Consider the following 25,591-nt stretch of genomic DNA (forward strand, 5'->3'; position numbering starts at 1 on the left):
AGTTTCATCAAATTTAGTCTTACCCATCAAAAGTTACGAGCCTGAGAAAATTTGCGTTATTTTAGAAAATAGGGGGAAACACCCCCTAAAAGTCATAGCATCTTAATGAAAATCACACCCTCAGATTCAGCGTATCAGAGAACCCGATTGTAGAAGTTTCGAGCTCCTATCTACAAAAATGTGGAATTTAGCATTTTTTGCCAGAAGGCAGATCACGGATGCGTGTTTATTTGTTTTTTTGTTTTTTTGTTTGTTTTTTTTTTTTTTTTTTTTTCCCAGGGGTGATCGTATCGACCCAGTTGTCCTAGAATGTTGCAAGAGGGCTCATTCTAACGGAAATGAAAAGTTCTAGTGCCCTTTTTAAGTGACCAAAAAATTGGAGGGCACCTAGGCCCCCTCCCACGCTAATTATTTTCCCAAAGTCAACGGATCAAAATTCTGAGATAGCCATTTTATTCAGCGTAGTCGAAAAACCTTATAACTATGTCTTTGGGGACGACTTACTCCCCCACAGTTGCCGTGGGAGGGGCAACAAGTTACAAACTTTGACCTGTGCTTACATATAGTAATGGTTATTGGGAAGTATACAGGCGTTTTCAGGAGGATTTTTTTGGTTGGAGGGAGGGGTTGAGAAGAGGGGGATATGATGGGGGAACTTTCCATCGAGAATTTGTCATGGGAGAAGAAAACTTCCATGAAGGGAGAGCAGGATTTACTAGCATTATTTTAAAAAAAAAATTAAAAAATAAATGTGAAAAAGCTTTTTCAGCTGGAAGTAAGGAACAGCAATAAAACTTAAAACAAACAGAAATTATTACCCATATTAGGGGCTCACCTCCTTATGATACCTAGCTCTTTACGCTAAAGTATTTTTAGTAATTTCAACTATTTATTCTACGGCTTTTGTGATTCAGGGGTCATTCTTAATGAATTGGGATAAAATTTAAGCTTTAGTGTAAAGAGCGAGGTACTGACGATGGGGCGAATCCCCTTATATATGTAATAAAAACATGAGAATACAAAAGTTCTTTACGTAAGCTAATTTATAAGTTACGTAAATCTTTTACCAATAAAAAGATTCGTAAAAAATTAAAAGTTCTAGTTGCCTTTTTAATTAACCAAAAAATCGGAGGGCAACTAGGCTTCGCCCCCGCTCTTTTTTTCTCAAAATCATTCGATCAAAATTATGAGAAAGCCATTTAGCCCCTCCCCCCCAAAAAAATATGCAAATTTCGTTTTGATTATTCCTCTGCGGAGAGCCAAAATCAAAACATGCATTGATTCAAAAACGTTCAGAAATTAAATAAAAAAAACGAGTTTTTTTAACTGAAAGTAAGGAGCGACATTAAAACTTAAAACGCACAGAAATTACTTCGTATATGAAAGAGGCTGCTTCCTCATCAACGCCCCGCTCTTTACGCTAAAGTTTTTTACTGTTTTAAAAAGAAGAATTGAGAGAAAGAGTCAAACTTTAGCGTAAAGAGCGGGGCGTTGATGAGGAAGCAGCCTCTTTCATATACGAAGTAATTTCTGTGCGTTTTAAGTTTTAATGTCGCTCCTTACTTTCAGTTAAAAAAACTCGTTTTTTTTATTTAATTTTCACCAAAATCGGCACTGAAGGGCTTATGAGGTTGCTAATTACAAATATGGGACTAATTTTTCAATACATACAGTGAAAATCAAACACCGAGTCCACATTACAGAAACGGTGCATATGTAAAAATTTATTGGAATTAGAATCATGCAAGGATTCTAGATGTGTATAATTAGAGAACTACAGGCAGTTTTCTTGTGCCCCTCAAATCACACGCAAAAAAATTGTAGCGCCTCTTTCGATTCATGATCAAGTAGAGAATATTTTGAGAATCATCCTAAACGTTTACGATTAAAATATGTAAGATTTCATTCTGGCTACCCAAAATAAAAACACACCAAAGTCAGGTCTATCACATCTCATATGACATATTATATGAGATTAAGAGGAATGTAAGGAAAGTAGAGAAGAGACACTAAATGTGGCTTAAGGAGGTGTGAAGTGAAGGCCATGGAAAAAATTGCTGAAGATCTGGAAGATGCGGCCAAACGGCCGCAACTTTGGCATGGATAGCTCCACTGTCTCCCTCATTCCCAGAGTAACTGCGTTTAACCATTGGTTGCAGAATATTGCGAGAGGGGTCATTTGAATGAATATGTAAAGTACTAGTGCCCTTCCACAGTAACAGAAGGATCAGTACCAGGGAAAACTAAGGATTTCTACCATTAAAAAAACAAATGCAAATTTCTAGATTTCCGATCAATTTCCAATTACCGAGAATTCTTTAAAAGAGGTTTACAATCCCCCATTATGGTTGTGGCAGAAGCTGCAACCTCAACGATCTCGCAGTTTCTCATGGAACAGAGACTTGATATTTGTTAATTCTGCCTTAGAATCCAATATTCTCTCAAAGTTTCAGCTGGGTCACTTAAGCAGTTAAGCTATATCCCTAACAAAACCTGAGGTATTGCAGATACGAACACTTGACAACCTGGATGCAGATATTGTCTTTCAATTTAGTTCAACATACTCTTCAACATTCCCTGAGAGTCTCAATGTAATTACCTAAGCCGTTCCTCAGATATCGCAAAAGATATTGGAAAGGTGCTATCTGCATCTCTGCATCCCATACATATATATATATATATATATATATATATATATATATATATATATATATATATATATATATATATATATATATATATATATATATATATATATATATATATATATATATATAGGGGGGGGCGCGGGGGGGCTGTTGGGGTGGCGCAAGCGCCACCCCAACAGCTTGTATATATATATATATATATATATATATATATATATATATATATATATATATATATATATATATATATATATATATATATATATATATATATATATATATATATATATATATATATATATATATATATATTATGTATGGGATGTGACCATCTGAATAATCTTTCATTTTTAGATAGTATTTTAGAATTAAAGATAGTTTTTAGAATTTTTAGATAGTGGCGTTAAGATTCTCATAAACGTTTAATTAAATTCCATGGTTTCGGTCAAGATCGAACCATCGGACCATTTTTTTGGGGGGGGGGGTTAATTATTATTCCGAAAGTTATACAAATTCTCAACGTTTAAATTGCAATGGCGAGCAGCTTGAAAATTAATACATTTTACATATTTAGAATCAGCAAGAACAACAGATTTTGTCATTGCAGAGATATAGTGGTAACAAAATACTTTAATCAAAACTTTGTTTTTTAAAGTTTTGGTTTCTATTGACAAGGGTCCATTTTTACTCACAGTTTGTTACTACTAGCTGTTAGATCCAAAACCTTAGCCACTTGCATAGATGTATTATAGCCCCACATATTTCCTTAGTCTTGCTAACCACACCAATTTGTCGACAAAATTGTTTCTCGGTAAAATTGGTAAAGAAATACAACTCAGACCCAAGTGATAAATTAATGACAAAATTACCACAAGTTATTATGGGAATTTCCTGTTTGCACTGAAGGTGCAAACGACTCGTCGTTTCACAGACACAACGTTCAATACATTTTATGATTAGGTTCCTCCGGTTTAAGCTACAATAAGCGCTAATTTAAAGCAAAATTTAGAACCTCTGTTCCTTTCTTCAAAAAAGCAACGACAAATGGCTTCTTGAAAGATTGAAGGGGAGGGGGAGTTCAGCACCACAACTATTTATGGTAATTTTTAGTTGTTTTTAGGTTGACGTTATTTTAACTTCCCTTCGTTCAGAAAATACATACGGTACATAGTTTTGATCTTTCACCTAGAAGTTTTGATCTACAAACGCGTGGATACACAGACAGAGACGCAAAAACATGGTTAGATGCCCTCGGATTCGTTTTGTGACTGAACAAGAATACTATATCTATTATTTACGAGAAGATTAGCTCTTTTCTGAATTTCGACGATCCTACAATCATCAATACAGTATGCATTTATCATCTTTAGTTTAAGACCCTTTTTGATAACTAAGTCCCTGAATGACCCTTGAACGACCCTAAGTTGAAAGTGGTATTCGTTTGTATTTTTAGCAAACGCGGTGAGCTTGAGACTTGAGCCCCAGTTCCCCCCACTTACACTCCTTAAATAATTCCTAGCTGTCACAAGTTGAAAGAGGTGCGACACACCTATAGGCTATGTATCATGAGAATGCATGGATACGTAAATAACGGGTGAGACTTTTCATCAAAAACACTGAAAATAAGCTACAAAGTCCCCTAATATTTCGACGTCATGTCCATAAGCTTTTGCAAACCGTAAAAAAGAGAAAAATCTAGACTGAACCAAAATTTATAAGAAAATTTATTTGAATATGTCTTTAATATGGACGTTGCAGGGTGATTGCGCCTATCTTATTGCAGACAATCATTTCGGTGTAGCAAAAAAATATGTCCACATGCTTATAGATCCCACCGGCTCCACAAACGTGGATATGGATCATAAGTACCGTCAAGAAATTGTTCTGGGGGTTGGGTGGGCAAGTTCTACTAGGAGATTCGTTTTCATTGAGATGTAACAGGTATAATTTCTCATTTTCCTATTTGTATATATTGTTTAATGTTTTCTTGTTTCTTGCGGGGAAACATGCATACATACATAAACACATAGACACACACACACACACACACAAACACGCTCACATTATTTTAAATATATGTTATGCATTCTACTCAATTTTAAACTTTTTCAGGAGCTTTTCCTGGTTATAGTAATAGCAGAATTTTCTTTTTAGTCCTGAACAATTTTGAGATAATCTAAAACTAATTTGAAAAATATAATTTACATGTTATCAAGCTTCTAATCAGAAAATAGGAATAAAGAAAGTCTCTCTTCGAACTGGACTATTCATGTTTCTTTTTAGGAGAAGAGAATCCATGTTGAATGACAAATCCCTCTGATTCAGCATTTCCCCACAGAAGGGATAGAAACGCAAAAAATCAATAGAAAGTGTATTATCGCCCCTCCCTGTCTATTTGCATTCGAACGAGGGATTGAAGCTATCGCTAGGGGATATTATATAAAGGCGATAAAATTGTTTCGATTTAAATATCTAGGCTAAATAAATTCAAGATGGTTCCCTTTTATGTTTTAGTTTTCAACTAAAACTTAGTTTTTTCTTAGTTTTCAACACATCATTAAACAAGGACTTGTGGTCAAAGTCAAGAATAAAAGAAAATCAGACTCAAACCAAAATTACGGAAAGATTTAGTATTTCCCAAGATTATAACAGGCGTAGACCTGTCTTAATGCAATTTACTAAGCCTTAGAATAGGCTATAGAAGAAATAGAGATAGGAATTTAAAAACAGCCTCCAAGGAATATATGATTACATTCCTGGACGCTTCATTAATCTGCCCTAGATAAACAGATTTCAAATACCTGAAAAGTCCCTAAAGTTGGGTTTTAACAATATTCTTACATTTCTAAGGGCCCGTATTCAAAACTCATCCTACCTGCATAGATATCATGTTTTGATTTTATAATGGTCATTTAAATTATATCTCTTTCATAACAGGACAGTTCTCCCCCTCGAACCGAAATCCTTTATATATCTAGACATATCACAAGAGACTCTTGTCAAAGAGTTCGAGATAACGATATGTAAGTAAGGAGTGACTCGGGCCAACATTCATCAAAACTAAAAACGGAATTTTAACGACCGTTGACACAACAGAATTGGATTTTTACGCTGATTCCAAACATATAAAATTCATTCAGTCTACTGTTGCCGACCAAAAGCTACGAATCTGAGAAAATATGCCATATTTTCGAAAAAAATGGGAAACATCCCCAAAAAAGCAATGGACTTTAATGAGAATCACTTCATTAGGCTAGATTCATTATATCAGAGAACAGTTTTGTAGATGTTTCAAGCTCCAATCTACAAAATATGGATTTTTTTCTGGAGGAAAGGTCGTGAATCCGTACTTATTTGTTTTTATTCCCCATGCTGATCGCATCAAACCGAAGGTCCCAGAAAATTGGGAGACAAGTCATTCAAATGTAAATTAAAAGTTTCTTTTTTAGAAATCATAAAATTTTTCCCCTGGGAAATTGTTCTTTTCTGCCATTTTATGACACGAAACAACGACTTTGCCACAAAGAGGATCAACTGGCAATTACTTTAAAATTCTGAGAAGTTGATCGTTTTAAAAGTATACAAAAAACTACATTTATGCTTCCCAGTTGTAAAGGAAGTATTGCCGCAAGTTGGCAGTACTGGATTTAACTAAGTTGGTTTGCTTTATTTTTATGAAATTACGTTTGGTGATGTATAATTGCGTATCAGCTATGATTAAAGAAGAGGGGGAGTCACTGTGTAGGCGGGGATGGGGGTATATGCCTAAAAAGCACATTTTAATGCCCAGACTGGTAACTCTCCATGAGTCTTCTGATAGATGAAGGAAGAGATAGACGGAGGGGAGTGGGAATTAATTAGAAAAAAATCTCTATGCAGTATAATAGATTACACTCCCATGTCTGCCGATATAAATGTGGAGAAGACAAGCATACCTGCATAGAAGATTAAAAGTAACATAGAATTTCCATCCATATGAACAATAATGCTCCTTCACTCTAAACTCCGCAGTAGAAACATTAATAAAGATTTATTGAAAAAAATACTACTCATCGCAAATTTTTAAAGCATACCCAAATTTTGTCCAAAATTTAAATTGCGCAACTTCGCAATCCGACATTTTAATTCTTAAGCAGAAAAACTGAAAAAGTAGGGTGGGGCAAATCAATTTATTATTGATGTATACTTTATAACAGCGATAAACCAGGGTCTAAAAGGGGTATCCAACATTATTTCTTAGTTAGGCCTGGGTATGATTTGGAAAACAATCAGAAATTAATTTTTTTAAACTAGTTTTTCAACTGAAAGTAAGGAACAGCTTAGAAACCTATTTCAACAGAAAAGTCTTTGTATGAGGGGGAGGGGGGCTGTCTCTTCCTTAAATCTTTGTTCTTTCAATTAAAGTTCAACTTCTTGTCCAAATTCTCTAGGAACATTTACTACAATGCCAGGACAACTGAACAGGAAAAAGAAGGTTTTTCAAATGACTAAAAAACTTTAGCTTAATGAGCGAGGAGTTGAGGAAGGGGCAGTCTCCCTTAGATACAGAATTATTTCACTTCGTTTAAAGTTTCAAAGTTGCTCTTTACTTTTAGTTGAAGGACCTTTTTTATTATTATAATTATGTTTCATAGCATGGGATTTTTGCTAACGTAGAAAAAAAAACGGTCAATATTTCCATGCTCTCTCTCTCGATTTTTGATGGGTAGTAAAACTTAGTGATACATAATTTTGGAAAGGTAATGAAAGAAATGCCAAGTAAAGTAAAAGCATACAGAAATGAAAAAAGTAAAGTAATAAAAAAATACACAAAATAATAGCTTATTTAAGAGAAATAAGATTGAAACTCTTAGGATTCAGTATGCCGACAATTTGAACGGAGATGGTTAAACAACACCGATATTTTTGAACCTGGTTATCAAACACAGACTTCAAACTCTGCACTTATATAAAGCGAAGCATCTTCAAAGTAGTTTGTCCAAAATAGTAAAGTATTTTAAATTAGCAAAGCATTTAAACCAAGATTACAAAAATCAAAAGAGAATTTCTAGTGCTGGGTCTCATTGAGAAAGGCTCAACTGTTGAACGTTTCCTGAGAAAAATAGTGATATTTCAGATCGGATTTTGAATACAAAAACCGACATAGTTGACGGCTTTATATTTCGTAACTATAAAAATAATAGTTTTTTCAGAGTGTAAAACTAGATTAATACAAACACTCCTAGTAAAAACAAAATAATTACAATAATAAAACATAAAAAAATACGTATCCGTTCTGAGGGAGAACACAAAATCAAATATTTTTTTTTACATAAACGGTACTTGTGTACACTATCCTGTACACACTCAAAAATTTGGATCTGCAAGTTCAGATAATAACCAGTTCATAGCTGTCTGTATTTGGAGATTAAATAAAAAAAAACTAATTTTTTTAGCTGAAAGTAAGGAGCGACATTAAAACTTAAAACGAACAGAAATTACTCCGTATATGAAATGGGTTGTCTTCTCCGCAATCCCTCGCTCTTTACGCTAAAGCTTTTAATTGTTTTAAAAAGTAGAATTGTGGCAAAGAGTCAAACTTTAGTGTAAAGAGCGAGGGATTGCGGAGAAGACAACCCATTTCATATACGGAGTAATTTCTATTCGTTTTAAGTTTTAATGTCGCTCCTTACTTTCAGCTAAAAAAATTGTTTTTTTTTATTTAATTTCTGAACGTTTTTGAATTAATGCATGTTTGGTTTTGGCTCTCCGCATATCAAACAGTTCGTGGTAACGAACTGTAGTAAGGAGCGACCCGGCTCAATAGTAACCAAAACTCTAAAAAATGGAATTTTGATACCAATAGCTACATCAAAAGAATCGCATTTTAATGCTGGTTTTAAATATATAAGTTTCATCAAGTTTAGTCTTACCCATCAAAAGTTACGAGCCTGAGAAAATTTGCGTTATTTTAGAAAATAGGGGGAAACGCCCCCTAAAAGTCATAGAATCTTAACGAAAATCACACCATCTGATTCAGCGTATCAGAGAACCCTACTGTAGAAGTTTCGAGCTCCTATCTACAAAAATGTGGAATTTTGCATTTTTTGCCAGAAGGCAGATCACGGATGCGTGTTTATTTGTTTTTTTGTTTTTTTGTTTTTTTTTTCTTTTCCCCAGGGGTGATCGTATCGACCCAGTTGTCCTAGAATGTTGCAAGAGGGCTCATTCTAACGGAAATGAAAAGTTCTAGTGCCCTTTTTAAGTGACCAAAAAAATTGGAGGGCACCTAGGCCCCCTCCCACGCTAATTATTTTCCCAAAGTCAACGGATCAAAATTCTGAGATAGCCATTTTATTCAGCGGAGTCAAAAAACCTTATAACTATGTCTTTGGGGACGACTTACTCCCCCACAGTCCCCGTGGGAGGGGCAACAAGTTACAAACTTTGACCTGTGCTTACATATAGTAATGGTTATTGGGAAGTATACAGGCGTTTTCAGGAGGATTTTTTTGGTTTGGGGGAGGGGTTGAGAAGAGGGGGATATGCTGGGGGAACTTTCCTTCGAGAATTTGTAATGGGAGAAGAAAATTTCCATGAAGGGAGAGCAGGATTTACTAGCATTATTAAAAAAAAAACAATTAAAAAATAAAAGTGAAAAAGCTTTTTCAGCTGGAAGTAAGGAACAGCAATAAAACTTAAAACAAACAAAAATTATTACCCATATGAGGGGCTCACCTCCTTCTAATACCTCGCTCTTTACGCTAAAGTATTTTCGGTAATTTCAACTACTTATTCTACGGCTTTTGTGATTCAGGGGGTCATTCTTAATGAATTGGGATAAAATTTAAGCTTTCGTGTAAAGAGCGAGGTACTGACGATGGGGCGAATCCCCTCATATATGTAATAAAAACATGAGAATACAAAAGTTCTTTACGTAAGCTAATTTATAAGTTACGTAAATCTTTTACCAATAAAAAGATTCGTAAAAAATTAAAAGTTCTAGTTGCCTTTTTAATTAACCAAAAAATCGGGGGGCAACTAGGCTTCGTCCCCCGCTCTTTTTTTCTCAAAATCATTCGATCAAAATTATGAGAAAGCCATTGAGCCAAAAAAAAAAATATGCAAATTTCGTTTTGATCATTCCTCTGCGGAGAGCCAAAATCAAAACATGCATTGATTCAAAAACGTTCAGAAATTAAATAAAAAAAACAAGTTTTTTCAACTGAAAGTAAGGAGTGACATCAAAACTTAAAACGCACAGAAATTACTTCGTATATGAAAGAGGCTGCTTCCTCATCAACGCTTCGCTCTTTACGCTAAAGTTTTTTACTGTTTTAGAAAGAAGAATTGAGAGAAAGAGTCAAACTTTAGCGTAAAGAGCGGGGCGTTGATGAGGAAGCAGCCTCTTTCATATACGAAGTAATTTCTGTGCGTTTTAAGTTTTGATGTCACTCCTTACTTTCAGTTGAAAAAACTTGTTTTTTTTATTTAATCAATTATTAAAATGAAATTTGTATATTAATTCTTTTTTGGCTAAATGGCTTTCTCTTAGTTTTGATCAGACGATTTTGAGAAATAAGGGGTGGAGAAGGAGGCCTAGTTGCCCTCCAATTTTTCGGTTACTTAAAAATTCAACTAGAACTTTTAATTTTTAACGAACATTTTTATTAGTAAAAAATATACGTTTATTTTTTATTAAAAAATATATTAGTAAAATATAAAAAAATAAACTTAAGAATTAACTTACGTAACAAACTTTAATAATCTAATATTTTTATTATGCATACGAGGGGGTTTGTACCCTCGTTAATACCTCGCTCTTTACACTAAATCGTAAGTTTTGTCCCAATTCTTTAAGAATGACCCCTGAATCAGAAAGGCCGTAGAATAAATATTTGAAATTACTAAAAATACTTTAGCATAAAGAGCGAGGTATTTATCTCCTCCTAAATACCTCGCTCTTTATGCTAAAGTATTTTTAGAGCCCCTCATATGCGTAATAATCTCTGTTCGTTTTAAGTTTCAATGCTACTTCTTCCTTTCATTTGAAAAAACGTTTTCATGTTTATTTTTCATTGTTTCCTTATATTAATGATAGAAAATCCTGCGCCCTTTTCATTGCATTTTTCACGTCTGTACATTTCCCAATAACCATTACTATATGTAAACACTGATCAAAGTTTGTGACTTGCAGCCCCTCCCCCAGGGATTGTGGGGGAGTAAGTCATCCCCAAAGACATAGTTATTATGGTTTTCGACTATGCTGAACAAAATGGCTATCTCAAAATTTTGATTCGTTGACTTTGGGAAAAACATGAGCGCGGGAGGGGGCCTAGATGCCCTCCATTTTTTTGTCACTTAAAAAGGGCACTAGAACTTTTCATTTCCGATAGAATAAGCCCTCTTGCGACATTCTAGGACCACTTGGTCGATACGATGACCCCTGAAAAAAAAAAAAAAAAAAAACACGCACCCGTGATTTGTCTTCTGGCAAAAAATACAAAATTCCACATTTTTGTAGATAGGAGCTTGCAACTTCTACAATAGGGTTCTCTGATACGCTGAATCTGATGGTGTCATTTTCGTTAAGATTCTACGACTTTTAGAGGGTGTTTCCCCCTATTTTCTTAAATAAGGCAAATTTTCTTAGGTTCGTAACCTTTGATGGGTAAGACTAAACTTGATAAAACTTATATATTTAAAATCAGCATTAAAATGCGATTCTTTTGATGTAGCTATTGATATCAAAATTCAATTTTTTAGAGTTTTGGTTACTATTGAGCCGGGTCGCTCCTTACTACAGTTCGTTACCACGAACTGTTTGACAATTAGCTTAGGCTCAGTTGAGATCTACTTTGTAGTTATATTTTTACTAAATATTTAATATACAGAGTAGGTATTTTGGTTCGGTTAGGTATTTAGCATAATGTTCGGTACTTGTAACTTATAGCCACCACACTCGAGTTCTGTCGAGAAGCAAAGTTTGGTTAATAATAATGAAATGAAACGAAATACGATGAAAATAAAATACTTTACCAACAAAATTATGAAAACTACAACTTAGAAATATGCACCCAGAATGCAGAAATGTCACTAAGAATCACGTTGAAATGAGTTCTGCTTTCTGCCGCCCGCCACATGTACTCTGCTAAGTATGATTTTAAATTATGGCGGGATGCACCTCGGTGCCGTTTATTCCTCCACTTTGCAAAACCCCACATTCAGTCTACTTTTTGGGTAGATGGAGTGGTGTCTGGGTCGAGAAAAGTCTCAACCCAGATTCATACATGGCCTAGTTGTACACTTCCAAAAAGGGTCTTTATCGAAAGAGTATAAAGTCATGCTGTGTCCATTGACGCACTGTTTTGTTTTAGGCAACACCCCCTAATCCTGGAAAAGTCTAATTGCCTCTTCTCCAGTCCTTGGCAAATCCCAAATTGTCATTTTAACATCCATGGTCAGACACTATTTCCTATCAAGACAAATCGCAAACTGAATGAATTTCAACTTATGGTATGCAAAACGGTTATTTCATTAGCATTAATCAAACTTCACTTCTCGACAGAACTTGAGTGTGGTGGCTATAAGACACAAGTACCTAATGTTCATATTTTGGTACAGGCTATTTCACTATGAATAACCTAGCTTCACTTCTCGTGTGTGTACAGGCTAATACACAAGTATCAGAGTAGCTCCTGCATGCTATATTTGACGCCATATTTTTTTTTTGGTGGGGCGCCCTTATATATGTTTGGAATCACTATAAAAGTTAATTCTTTCATTTAGTGTTATCAATATTTTAGTTCTTATGCTTTCGTTATTGATAAGGATCGCTATATACTTAGCATTCATTACTATGAAGGATTTTTTTTTTACTCCAACCATATCATGTAGAGAAAAAAGTTCGTGGAAAACTGGAAAGGGGCCATTCAGTCATAAATTGGATAGCCTATCATATTGCAGTACTAAGGGTTAAAACTTATTGGCAGGTAGTCAACATTACTTTTTCCTATGATTTGTCTCTACTCTCTCTTCGTTGGTTTTCCTCATAATTAATTTATAGTCACCAATTTCCAGAGGGAACCACCCCCACCCCCAGCAGGCATCAATGATATCTGGAGGTAACAAGTATGGGGGAGGGTACACCCCCAATTTAACGTGAGGCATAACAATTTGATTTGGCCCAATTTTTTTATTGCAGCAATTAAGCAATTTTCACAGCAGCAATATTGTCCAAATCCGTCAGTAAAAATTACCAGCCAGTGAGTAAATCCATTACCCTGCCCCCCAAACATTTTGGTTAGTGATATCTTTTCTCGGTCCTGAAACTAAAAGGTTTTTTTTTTTTTAAAAAAATTATATAGGTTTATATAAAGGTTTTTTTAAAATTGGCTCAAATTATAGCCAAAAAAAAGTAAAAACACAAAATAATAAACATTTTTTTGCCAAAATTTAAACAGACATAGATATGTCATCTATGCAATGCTCTAAGCCATAGAAGTAAGGAAAGGATAGACTAGAGACAGTAGGCTAGCTTGACAGCACTTTTCATTTCCAGGGCTTATTCATTGACCTACTTGCTGCATATTATGAGGCACGAACTCCATCATCTCTTTGGTTAGTTTCGTATAGCCTAGGTTATGGCTTAGTGTTACATAGAGACCACTGGAGGGGCTGGAAATAGACTGTCGAAAACACGAACAAGATCATAAAATGAACACAAAATTAGCAATCCAAAAATGCCTCTCTTTTTGTTCTAGCATATTTCCTTCTGAAGAGCCACTATTCTAGACCTATACCTATAAAACTATTAGTCCAGGATTCATTCCCGATAGCCTAGTTTTAATTAACTCAACCACACTCAAAGATAGCAAGAAGCCCCTTAACTAGCAACATCAGCGATTATTGTACCCTACTTGGGAAAACCATTGAATGGAGTCTAATGGTAGGCCATAGCCTACTTCTTATTCTTTTCGGTCTAATGTCTACCATATCGCTAGCTTCAACCAAACAAGCCATAGTTACTTACCAAACTTGCATGAAAGAATCCCAAATATAACCAGTTTTATCCACTTATGCACATCCATTTCGACAATGAATGCACTTTTCTTCAACACTCCCACCTAGATCACTAGGCTATCCACAATATATGAGGTATTTTATCCTATATTTTCACCGCACAAAAGCCTACTTCGTCAAAGAAAGACTGACACCAGACTGAGTTTCCATTTGATTTTTTTCTGCCAAAACTGTCTGGATGTGTTTTGATCTAGCTGCCATCTCTAATTATTAAATATGTGTTGTAATAGGTAGCAATACTATTGTTAGTTTTACTAATGTGATGCGATTAGTGTCTCCAAGCCTTGGAAACGAAATTTCCAAGAACTTTTATCAGTCTTCTTGAGCACCAGACCTCCGAAATACCAGGAAGAGTAAACAGTAAAAATTTTAAATATTTTATAGAATTTTCTACAACGAAATATTTTTGGATTTCAGAAAAGATTAGTGTAATGCAAAGAGCCTAGTAATTCAAGATTTCTGGCCTGAAACCAAAATATTTGTTGATATTTTGACATAATTAAATTTAATCTTTATTGCATTTGAGTTTCTTTTTTTTGTTCGTTAGATTTGGTGTCGTGCTTTATTGACGGTTACAGAGAGCTCTAAAACACGTAAAACAAAACAATTTTTCATTGGTGTCAACAGTTTCCGTTAGAACTGAAAATCTCAATGAACTAAATATTTAACTTGAAACAAAAGTACTAAAAATTAGAAATTTTCCTAATTATCTATTGATAATCTAGAAAACTAGAAGAAAACTAGATAGAAACGTTATAACAGATGGTAAAAACTTTCAGTTACTTTTATCTGGTTTTCTTATTTTTAGTTTGTTTTCAATACTTTATTTAGTATGAAAATGCAAATCTTCATTTTATTGTCTAATTTTAAAATAGTCCCGTCATTTTCTACTTCTTCTTGAATGTTGGTGTTAACTTTAGTTACAAATTAAAATTTGGGGAAAAGTGTATTGCAATAAACAATCTTCAGTATTCTAAGTATTCCTTCCTGACAAGGAAACCAGCGATTTTTTAAGGCGGAGGTGTGTAGATGCTACCCGGATCTTTGTTAGGGCTCATATATTACTCTACAGTATAGAAATTACCTTTCTTTATATAATATTTCATAGGAAAAGGTAGCTAGACGGCATAATAGTAAAATATTATACAGGCATGTTAATAAAATGAGAGGGAGTAGTCAATCCGAACTTGTTCCAGTTAAAGAAAAAAAGGGCTACAATTAGTGATAAGGAAAGAGTTAAAGAGAGACAGAAAGATCATTTTGAAAATATGCTAAGCCGAGATAGCGCTCCGAAAAGCGGATGAAGATTTGCTCGATGTTTTCATGATAAATTGTCTGGGAATTTTTCTGGGTACCCGGATGACTAACCGTATTTCAAGCCGTAGGCTGTAAAAAAATGTGGTTAAATCCCTCTTTTTAGGGCTATAATGAAACAAAGGTTGAGATGACTAGGGCACGTTCTGCGGATGAAGGAAGACATATTGCCTAGGATTGTCCTTTTCGGCCAACCATCTTGGGCTAAAAGGAAAGCAGGTCGTCCTCATCTTTGGTGGGAGGATGTCACAAAGAAAGAATTACAGGAAATAGGAACTTCCTGGGAGGGTGTAAAGAGGGAGGCTTTAAATAGATGGAATGGAGGAAGAGCGTGCGTAGCTGTGTTGGCCTCAGGCGGCTTGGTGCTGCGGCAATTTGTTAGTAGTATTAGCAGTGTGAGAGAGCATAGGAAGGCTTGCCCACATCCCCCCATTGCACTTACTGGCTGAAGGGCTTTGACATGAAGAGCAGCACCACTGTTTGGACTTCAAGGATCTAGTGCCGTGTCTTAGCGCTAAAAGCATTAAAGTGAAAATTACAAAGAATACAGACGAGATGTTGAACTAATTTAAAACACACGATATGGATGAATTTCTTTGCATAATTTTATTCAGGTATTGCACCTGGGACGAAAACGAAAAAAAAGTATTGACTGACATTTTGAATGCACAGCAACGAAAAGGCTCATAAAACATGGATAGAAAGTGTTTATAGATTTGTTGGCCTTTAAAAAGTCCGTTGGGTAGGGGGAATATGGAAAGTCAAAAACATATTCGGAAACCATGAACCCCCAAAGCCATACAGTATGCGATCTTGGCGCTTTAGAGCGTAGACTGCATCCATTGCAGTTACAGTCCTTCTCTTGGCATGTTCTGAGTAAATGACAGCATTACGAATAATATTTTCTATGAAAATTGTAAGAACGCCTCTGGTTTCCTCGTAAATTGAGCCAGAACAATGTTTTACGCCACCGCGAGGAGTCAGTCTTCTGATAGCTTGTTTTGTAATTCCTTGAATATTATCAGTAAGAACTTTGCGATGATGTTTTGCGTCTCCTTTTTCAAGTCCTTTTTTTCTTCCTGTCATATTTTAGACAATTTCGTAGCGAACAGCTAGAAAGGTTTTGTCTGACTAATAAAATTACTTGAAGGCCTGATTAGTTTATATTGAAAGAATCCTTCCCTACAAAATGTTACTCTTTCGCGTCTTTGTATGCATGAAGCCGCTAGGTATCGATTCTTTTGTTCAATCTATTAAAAAAAGGAAAACGATCAATGTAGCAAGGACTAAACAAACTGCGAGAAAATCAATGGGCGGTAAGGCACCTAGCAAGCAGCTTTTGACCAAGGCAGCACTTAAGTCGGCTCCTGCTACCGGTAGGGTAAAAGAACAAAAACAAGCAGAGACAAGCCTGAAACTTTAGTCTTGAGAGAGATTCGTCGCTACCAAAAGAGTACCGAACTCTTAATAAGGAAATTGCCCCTTTAGAAATTTGAGTGAGATATTGCCCATGATTTCAAAATCGACTTGAGGTTCCAGAGCTTGGCGTGGTGGCCCTACAAGAAGCCAGGGAGGCGTGTCCAGTTCGACTTTTTGAGGATACCAGCCTGTGTGCCATTCAAACCAAAAAGCTGACCATCATACCAACAGACATTCAACTTGTCCGTCGTATCTGTAGCGAGAGAGCTTAAGTACCTTAATTCTATGTAACCGATTCTTAACCAGCTTTTAAGGGCCACTAAATGGTTTAAACAAACACGCAAAACAGCTTTACAGCTTAATGTTCCTTGGGGGGGGGGAAATGAGGTAGGGGTCAAGGGGCAAAATACCAAAAAAGGGTCAAAATTAGTCCGATGTATGTCAAATAGTTGGAAAAATGAGTCATAGACTCGGAGTAGCATTCAACAAGATCCAAACCATCTAATGAAAAGGAAACGCACAAAACTCACACTGTGCCAGCCTAAGACATACAAAAATACACAATAAAATATACAACTCCCAATGAGGGCCGTGGAAATATCAAAATGCTTCCATTGTTTGGACAGTCATGAAAAAGCCGAGGCCCCCTTTTCTATTCTCTTCAACTACTCGTCGATATTGATAGTGGCTTCTATACTAGTAAATCAGGACCTGCATCTGAGATTTGTGAGTGAAATTTGAAAATTGAGGAGTTTTTTTTTCATTTTTTATTGTTTAGTGCGGGTTCTTGTTTACCCAAGACTTCGAAAATCAAAGCCAGGAGCAAAGAAAGTAATTTGTGAGAATTTAGAATAAGATGGTAGCCCTTAAAAGGGCTGCCTGGGGGCACACGGCTGATTGATTGGTAATATTTGGAGCCTTTGGATTTTATTACAGCTTTAGTGCCTTTTTTACTAGTGTGCTTGGCAAGATTCCTCGGCAGGAGTAGCCTGACAGCAGTTTGAACCTCTCTGCTAGTGATAATTGACCTCCTGTTCTAGTGAGCTAGACGGGAGGCTTCTGCCGCAGTCCTTTCAAAGATTTCGTTGACCAATCTATTCAAGATGCTCATTACCTTGCTTGAGAACTTCATAAATGTAAACGGCGTAGCTTTTCCTCCTTTTCTTATTTGTTTTACTGATGTTTTTCGTCACCTTGCCAGCTTTCTTTGCTGCTTTTCCTTAAATTTTTTGAGCCATGATCATATATATATAAAATGTCATTAAAAACAATGTCAATTAAAAATGTCAAAAATGTCATTAAAAGCAGGCAGTCAGTTGCAACTTCTTTAATTATACCCAAAATTTTGTTGCTAATAATAAAAGTAAAGAGCTAGAATATAGGATTTTTGGTGAAAAGTTGAAACACATGGTAGGTGAAAATACGATCAGGTCTATATGCAATAGCAATTTAAAAGAATTTTTAATTTTTTTCTGCTTATCAATTTCCTCATTTTTTGTGGAATTCACGTCTTTAGGTGTTAGGTTAATCCTCTTCAGTTTTGTATGTAAATATACATGCAAAGAATATGAAAAATGACAAGTCACTAGCACCATCACCACAAGTTATTTTGAAAATAAATAAATCATCTTCGAACCAATTACGAAGAGAATCAATAAAATTTTCACTGAGCTTAAACTCTACAAAATGATCATCAACAAGTTCAATAACCTTTTGAACAAAGTTAACTACTCTCAAACTTGGTACAATTAAATAAAAAAAACAAGTTTTTTCAACTGAAAGTAAGGAGTGACATCAAAACTTAAAACGCACAGAAATTACTTCGTATATGAAAGAGGCTGCTTCCTCATCAACGCCCCGCTCTTTACGCTAAAGTTTGACTCTGTCTCTCAATTCTTCTTTCTAAAACAGTAAAAAACTTTAGCGTAAAGAGCGGGGCGTTGATGAGGAAGCAGCCTCTTTCATATACGAAGTAATTTCTGTGCGTTTTAAGTTTTGATGTCACTCCTTACTTTCAGTTGAAAAAACTTGTTTTTTTTTATTTAATTTCTGAACGTTTTTGAATCAATGCATGTTTTGATTTTGGCTCTCCGCAGAGGAATAATCAAAACGAAATTTGCATATTTTTTTTTTTTGGCTCAATGGGTTTCTCATAATTTTGATCGAATGATTTTGAGAAAAAAAGAGCGGGGGACGAAGCCTAGTTGCCCCCCGATTTTTTGGTTAATTAAAAAGGCAACTAGAACTTTTAATTTTTTACGAATCTTTTTATTGGTAAAAGATTTACGTAACTTATAAATTAGCTTACGTAAAGAACTTTTGTATTCTCATGTTTTTATTACATATATGAGGGGATTCGCCCCATCGTCAGTACCTCGCTCTTTACACTAAGGCTTAAATTTTATCCCAATTCATTAAGAATGACCCCCTGAATCACAAAAGCCGTAGAATAAGTAGTTGAAATTACCGAAAATACTTTAGCGTAAAGAGCGAGGTATTAGAAGGAGGTGAGCCCCTCATATGGGTAATAATTTCTGTTTGTTTTAAGTTTTATTGCTGTTCCTTACTTCCAGCTGAAAAAGCTTTTTCACTTTTATTTTTTAATTGTTTTTTTTTTTTAAATAATGCTAGTAAATCCTGCTCTCCCTTCATGGAAATTTTCTTCTCACATTACAAATTCTCGAAGGAAAGTTCCCCCAGCATATCCCCCTCTTCTCAACCCCTCCCCCAAACCAAAAAAATCCTCCTGAAAACGCCTGTATACTTCCCAATAACCATTACTATATGTAAGCACAGGTCAAAGTTTGTAACTTGTTGCCCCTCCCACGGGGACTGTGGGGGAGTAAGTCGTCCCCAAAGACATAGTTATAAGGTTTTTCGACTACGCTGAATAAAATGGCTATCTCAGAATTTTGATCCGTTGACTTTGGGAAAATAATTAGCGTGGGAGGGGGCCTAGGTGCCCTCCAATTTTTTTGGGCACTAGAACTTTTCATTTCCGTTAGAATGAGCCCTCTTGCAACATTCTAGGACAACTGGGTTGATACGATCACCCCTGGGAAAAAAAAAACAAAAAAAAAAAACAAATAAACACGCATCCGTGATCTGCCTTCTGGCAAAAAATGCAAAATTCCACATTTTTGTAGATAGGAGCTCGAAACTTCTACAGTAGGGTTCTCTGATACGCTGAATCTGATGGTGTGATTTTCGTTAAGATTCTATGACTTTTAGGGGGCGTTTCCCCCTATTTTCTAAAATAACGCAAATTTTCTCAGGCTCGTAACTTTTGATGGGTAAGACTAAACTTGATGAAACTTATATATTTAAAACCAGCATTAAAATGCGATTCTTTTGATGTAGCTATTGGTATCAAAATTCCATTTTTTAGAGTTTTGGTTACTATTGAGCCGGGTCGCTCCTTACTACAGTTCGTTACCACGAACTGTTTGATAGAGAGCTCTCAGCGCTGTATTTGTTTTTCATAACAAACAAGTACTGTGGTTCTCCAATTCATTTAAAATTAGGATTTTCCGACATTCCTCGCAGTCATGTCTCTTTACAACGTTCCTTATTAAACCCCCCCCAAAATATTCAATTGCACTTGATTTATTTCATCCTCGTCTCTCTCATTTAATGACAAGTTGAAAATCTGTTTTTGTCTAAGGTTGACTTCAGCCAATTTGGTTAAAGGAAGCTTTTGTACTTTTTGCTTCGTATTTTTACAAAAATCATCCAGAGATGCCACAAAACGAGCTAAAAATAAACAATTTAGTTAGATGAGGTAAGGGAACCTTTTGAAGTCCTGATTATTTTAAAGAATTTCATTTTTCTAGTTAGATCCGTAAAGCTTTTTATACAGTGAAAAGCCGAACGACGGACAAACTGATACTATAATATACATTACAACTACTAATAACAACTCATCGCAGCACCAAGGCTTGCGAGACCAACGTAGATACGCATACTCCTCCTCTATAATGATCTATTCAAAGTCTCTCTCTTTACAACGTCCCAGGAAGTTTGCATTTCCCTTATATTATTATTTACGACATCCTCCCATGCCAACCGTGGACATCTGGGAAATAAGACCCCACATCTGGGGTCTTATTTCTGGCAAAAATTCAAAATTCCACATTTTTATAAATAAGAGCTTAAGAAGTCCTGTGGTGGCGCAGTAGATTTGACCTTAGCTTGGTAATACGGGACCCAGAGATCGAATCACGCTGCAGGAATGCACTGCAGGGCCGACGCAGGGACCTTAGTAGTCAAGAAGCGTCGTTAATTCTTAAATAAAATAAAAGAGCTTAAGATTGTCCTGTGGTGGCGCAGTGGATTTGACCTTAGGTTGGTAATACGGGACCCAGAGATCGAATCACGCTGCAGAAATGCACTGCAGGGCCGACGCAGGGACCTTAGTAGTCAAGAAGCGTCGTTAATTCTTAAATAATAAATAAAGAGCTTAAGATCAGTTGATGGTTTGGAGGTGTCTTCTCCCCATTTTCAAAAATTAAAAGAAAAAATATTTTGAGTTAGCATAAGAATTTTACTAATTTGATTTAGTTTCTTAGACTTTTGGTCGCTATTGAGCCGCATCGATCTTTACTTAGAGTTCGTTACCAGGAGCTGTTTGACATTGCCAAGGTAAGTAAAGCTCTTTTTTTAAACTATGATTTTGACTATTTTGGAAAAAAGTTGAATTTGACAAATAAAACTTACATGTTATTTAAAGTTCGTTACTGCAAACTGCTTGATACTACCAAGGTAAGTAAAACTGTTTTTAAGAGGAATCTACTCCATTTTGACCTAATGCTCCTTTCCTATCTTAAACAATGCTCAATATCTTTCTCAGGAATTGATAATTTTTTATTGAGAAATTCCGTGGTATACTTCTAAATGTGGCTAAAAAATGTAAGAAGTGTTTTTTTCCAAAAATACCATTGGTAATTAAAAGGAAAATAAACTGTCACAGAGACTCTAGTCTCTAAAAAGCTCTATTTAAAGATGGTAGAAATAAATGAAAATATCAATCATATATAGTTTGAAGCAGCTTATTTGTTTAAATTAAACGTACGAACCGGAATTTATTTATGTCATCTGATTTCTTTAAAAACTTCCGTTGTAGTTTTTTTTTCGAAAATAACCTCTGTTTACACCACAAGCTTTATTTTTGGTCAGATTACGGTTTATAAAACCAATAATGCTTAGGGAGAGTTTAATAGTTTTTATATGTTATTTTAAATAAGATATTGACTTTTTTACTACATAAGACAGTGTTGTGTGTCTCCTTTGGTTTGGCTACGCCCAGTTTTGTCAAAACCCTTTGTCGCAACTTTGAAAAACAGGCTGGTCGAAATTGACATGCAGTCTATTCCTAATGGGGTAAACTTTAAAAAACTCTAAAAAACGGAATTTTTATATCAATAGACACATCAATAGAATTGTCTTATCATGCTGATTCCAAATATATAAATTCATCAAGAATTTATTATTGATCATAAATCATAAAATTTATTTTTTCTGTTACCCATCAAAAGTTAAGAGCCTAAGAAAATTTCCATGATTTTCGAGAAAGAGGGTAAACATCCCCTAAAAGTCAGGGAATCAATGCAAATCCTACCATCAATTTAGTATACAAGAGAGCCCTACTGTAGAAGTTTCAAGCTCCTATATAGCAAAATGTAGATTTTTAAATGAGTGTAAAAACTGTGTGTCGCCTAAGATGCGAACCCGAGTTACCCCAGCCACAGGTGAGTATTCTAACCACTGCACAATCAAGTCTACTATGTTCATATTTTGCCAATTATTTTTTTTGCCAAAAGAACGATAACGCTTGCGTGTTTTTTTTTGTTTTTTTAGAGTTGATCGTATCAAAAAAGATGGTAATAGAAAATCGTTAGAGAGTGTATTTAAACGGGAATTAAACTTCTAGTGCCCTTTTTAAGTGACCTAAAATATTAAAGGGCAACTTAACCCCCTCGGGGAGCTATTATTTCTTAGAGAAAATGGACATGGGAGGTAGTCTCTCTCACGTCCATTTTTTCCCAAAGTCGTACAATAAAAGTTTTATTTTGATTGTACGACAAAATTTCGTACAATCCTGAAAGTCAAGGAATCCTGCTGTAGAAGTTTCAAGCTCCTATATAGCAAAATGTAGATTAAAAAAAAATGGCCAAAAGAAAGTTAACGCTTATGTTATTTTTCTTATTTTTTTCAGAGTTGATCGTATCGAAATAATGGTCATTGAGAAATCGTTAGAGAGTGCACTTAAACGGATATTTAAACTTCTAGTGCCCTTTTAAGTGACCTAAAATATTGGAGGGCAACTTAACCCCCTCGGGGAGCTATTTTTTCTTAGAAAAAATGGACATGGGAGGAGGTCTCTCCCACGCCCATTTTTTCCCAAAGTCGTACAATAAAAGTTTTATTTTGATCGTACGACAAAATTTCGCACAATCCTGAAAGTCAAGGAATCCTGCTGTAGAAGTTTCAAGCTCCTATATAGCAAAATGTAGATTAAAAAAAATGGCCAAAAGAAAGTTAACGCTTACGTTATTTTTCTTATTTTTTTCAGAGTTGATCGTATCGAAATAATGGTCATTGAGAAATCGTTAGAGAGTGCACTTAAACGGATATTAAACTTCTAGTGCCCTTTTAAGTGACCTAAAATATTGGAGGGCAACTTAACCCCCTCGGGGAGCTATTTTTTCTTAGAAAAAATGGACATGGGAGGAGGTCTCTCCCACGCCCATTTTTTCCCAAAGTCGTACAATAAAAGTTTTATTTTGATCGTACGACAAAATTTCGCACAATCCTGAAAGTCAAGGAATCCTGCTGTAGAAGTTTCAAGCTCCTATATAGCAAAATGTAGATTAAAAAAAAATGGCCAAAAGAAAGTTAACGCTTACGTTATTTTTCTTATTTTTTTCAGAGTTGATCGTATCGAAATAATGGTCATTGAGAAATCGTTAGAGAGTGCACTTAAACGGATATTTAAACTTCTAGTGCCCTTTTAAGTGACCTAAAATATTGGAGGGCAACTTAACCCCCTCGGGGAGCTATTTTTTCTTAGAAAAAATGGACATGGAAGGAGGTCTCTCCCACGCCCATTTTTTCCCAAAGTCGTACAATAAAAGTTTTATTTTGATTGTACGACAAAATTTCGTACAATCCTGAAAGTCAAGGAATCTTAATGAACATCTTACCATCAGATTTAAGGTACTAGAGAACCCTGTTGTAGAAGTGTCAAGCTCCTATATAGCAAAATGTAGATTAAAAAAAATTGGCCAAAAGAAAGATAACGCTTACGTTATTTTTAAATTCTTTTTCAGAGTTGATCGTATCGAATAATGGTCATAGAGAAATCGTTAGAGAGTGCACTTAAACGGATATTTAAACTTCTAGTGCCCTTTTAAGTGACCTAAAATATTGGAGGGCAGCTAACTCCCCTCTGGGGGCTATTTGTTAGAAAAAATGTACATGGGAGGGGGCGTCTCCCACGCCCATTTTTTCCCCAAAGTCGTATAATCAAAACTTTTAGATAGTCATTTTGTTCAGAATAGTTGAACTATGTCTTTAGGGGTAACATGATCCCCCCAAGCCCGTGGAGATAGGTCTACAAGTTATGAAATTTGATCATTGTTTACATATAGTATCTGTTATAGGGAAATATACAAACTTTTTTGGGGAGGGAGAATTTTGTGCTTGGGGTGGGTTTCCATGGAGAGAGTTTTCGAGGGGAGGTAAAAAAACTAAAAAAAAACTAAACTTTGGTAAAAAAATACCTGTAAACCTATCTCAGACTATAGTAGCTCTTAGTAAAGTTAAATTCTTAGTCGTGTCCTAACAAAAACTTAAAGAAAAGAAAAATCGAAAGAAAGTTTTGAATACTGCTAGTTCATAGATAAAACCTTTCTTCATATGCGGATTGTTAAATTACGAACCTTTGGAATTAAAGCATATTTTGATTATGAAAATTTCTGAAAAATGCCTTTTGAATGATGAGAGTGCCAGAGGGTGCTGTGTGCCATGCATAGTTTGCCAAGGTGGCACGAATTGCCTTGGACTAAAATGTTAAAGAAAGGAAAAATCGAAAGAAAGTTTTGAATACTGCTAGTTTATAGATAAAACCTTTCTTCATGTGTGGATTGTTAAATTACGAACCTTTGGATTTAAAGCATATTTTTATTATGAAAATTTCTGAAATTGCGTTTTGAATGATGGGAGTGCCATAGGGTGCTGTGTGCCATACATAGTTTGCCACGGTGGCACGAATTGCCTTGGACTAAAATGTTCTACAGCTTAAAGTTAAGCTGGGATGTGTTCAATTTTGTTTTACGGGGGGGGGGACTGAAATATAACACTCATTCAAAGAAACGGGGTATTTTCATTAAAGCCCTAAAAAACAACTCTTAATGTGTGTTAAATTTACCTTTAACGAGATTATGTGAAAAAAGAAAAAGGATATTATTCAAATGTGCACTTGTCAACCAGGAATGCATAGCCTTGGTTCAACGAAGCGAGGCTTTTTCATTAAAAGCTCTCAAAAATAGCTCTTAATGTGGGTTAAGTTTACCTCTAACGAGATTATGCGAAATACGAAGAAGTGCATTATTGAAATGTACGTTTTTCAACCAAAAATGTATAGTCTTTGCTCAAATAAACGAGGTATTTTGATTAAAAGCTCCCAAGACATTTATTAATGTGGGTTAAATTTAATTCTGACGAGATTATGTGGAACATGAAGAAGAGGAATATTATTAAAATTTGCACTTGTCAATCAGGATTGTATAGTCTTTGGTAAAAGAAACAGGGCATTTTCCTTAAAAGTGCTCAAAAATAACTTTTAATGTGGGTTATATTTACCTCTAAGGAGGTTACACGAAATAAAAGAAGAAGAATGTTATTAAAATGTGCGCTTTCAATCAGGAATGCATAGTCATGGCCCAAAGAAACGATGCATTTTCATTAAAAGCTCTCAGAAATAATTCGTAATGTGGGAACTCTAACAAGATTATGCGAAATACGAAGAAGAATATTATTTAAATGTTTGCTTATCAATAACGTATGCATAGTCATGGCTCAGATAAATGAGGTATTTTTATCAAAACCTCTCAGAAATAACTCTTAAAGTGGTTTAAATTCACCTTTAG

General features: G+C 35.2%; 2 protein-coding genes across 51 annotated transcripts in view; both read right to left on the reverse strand.

Annotated features, from left to right (window-relative positions):
- The window catches only part of LOC136029210 (cell adhesion molecule Dscam1-like), a 204,323-nt gene extending 190,487 nt beyond the window's left edge, over positions 1-13,836 (reverse strand). For all 50 annotated transcript variants that reach the window (XM_065707384.1, XM_065707382.1, XM_065707397.1 and 47 more), the window contains exon 1: positions 13,660-13,836. In XM_065707384.1, coding sequence (XP_065563456.1) covers positions 13,660-13,717 — 58 coding nt within the window. In that variant the 5' untranslated portion in view covers positions 13,718-13,836. The remainder of the gene's footprint in view (positions 1-13,659) is intronic.
- A 1,913-nt stretch (positions 13,837-15,749) lies between these two features.
- On the reverse strand, positions 15,750-16,109 carry LOC136029678 (histone H4-like). Its single transcript, XM_065708181.1, has one exon. It carries the CDS (start codon positions 16,107-16,109, stop codon positions 15,750-15,752), a length of 360 nt encoding a protein of 119 aa, XP_065564253.1.
- Between the last annotated feature and the right edge of the window lie 9,482 nt (positions 16,110-25,591).

Source organism: Artemia franciscana, chromosome 7 (genome assembly GCF_032884065.1).
Source record: "Artemia franciscana chromosome 7, ASM3288406v1, whole genome shotgun sequence".
Lineage (NCBI taxonomy): Eukaryota > Metazoa > Arthropoda > Branchiopoda > Anostraca > Artemiidae > Artemia > Artemia franciscana.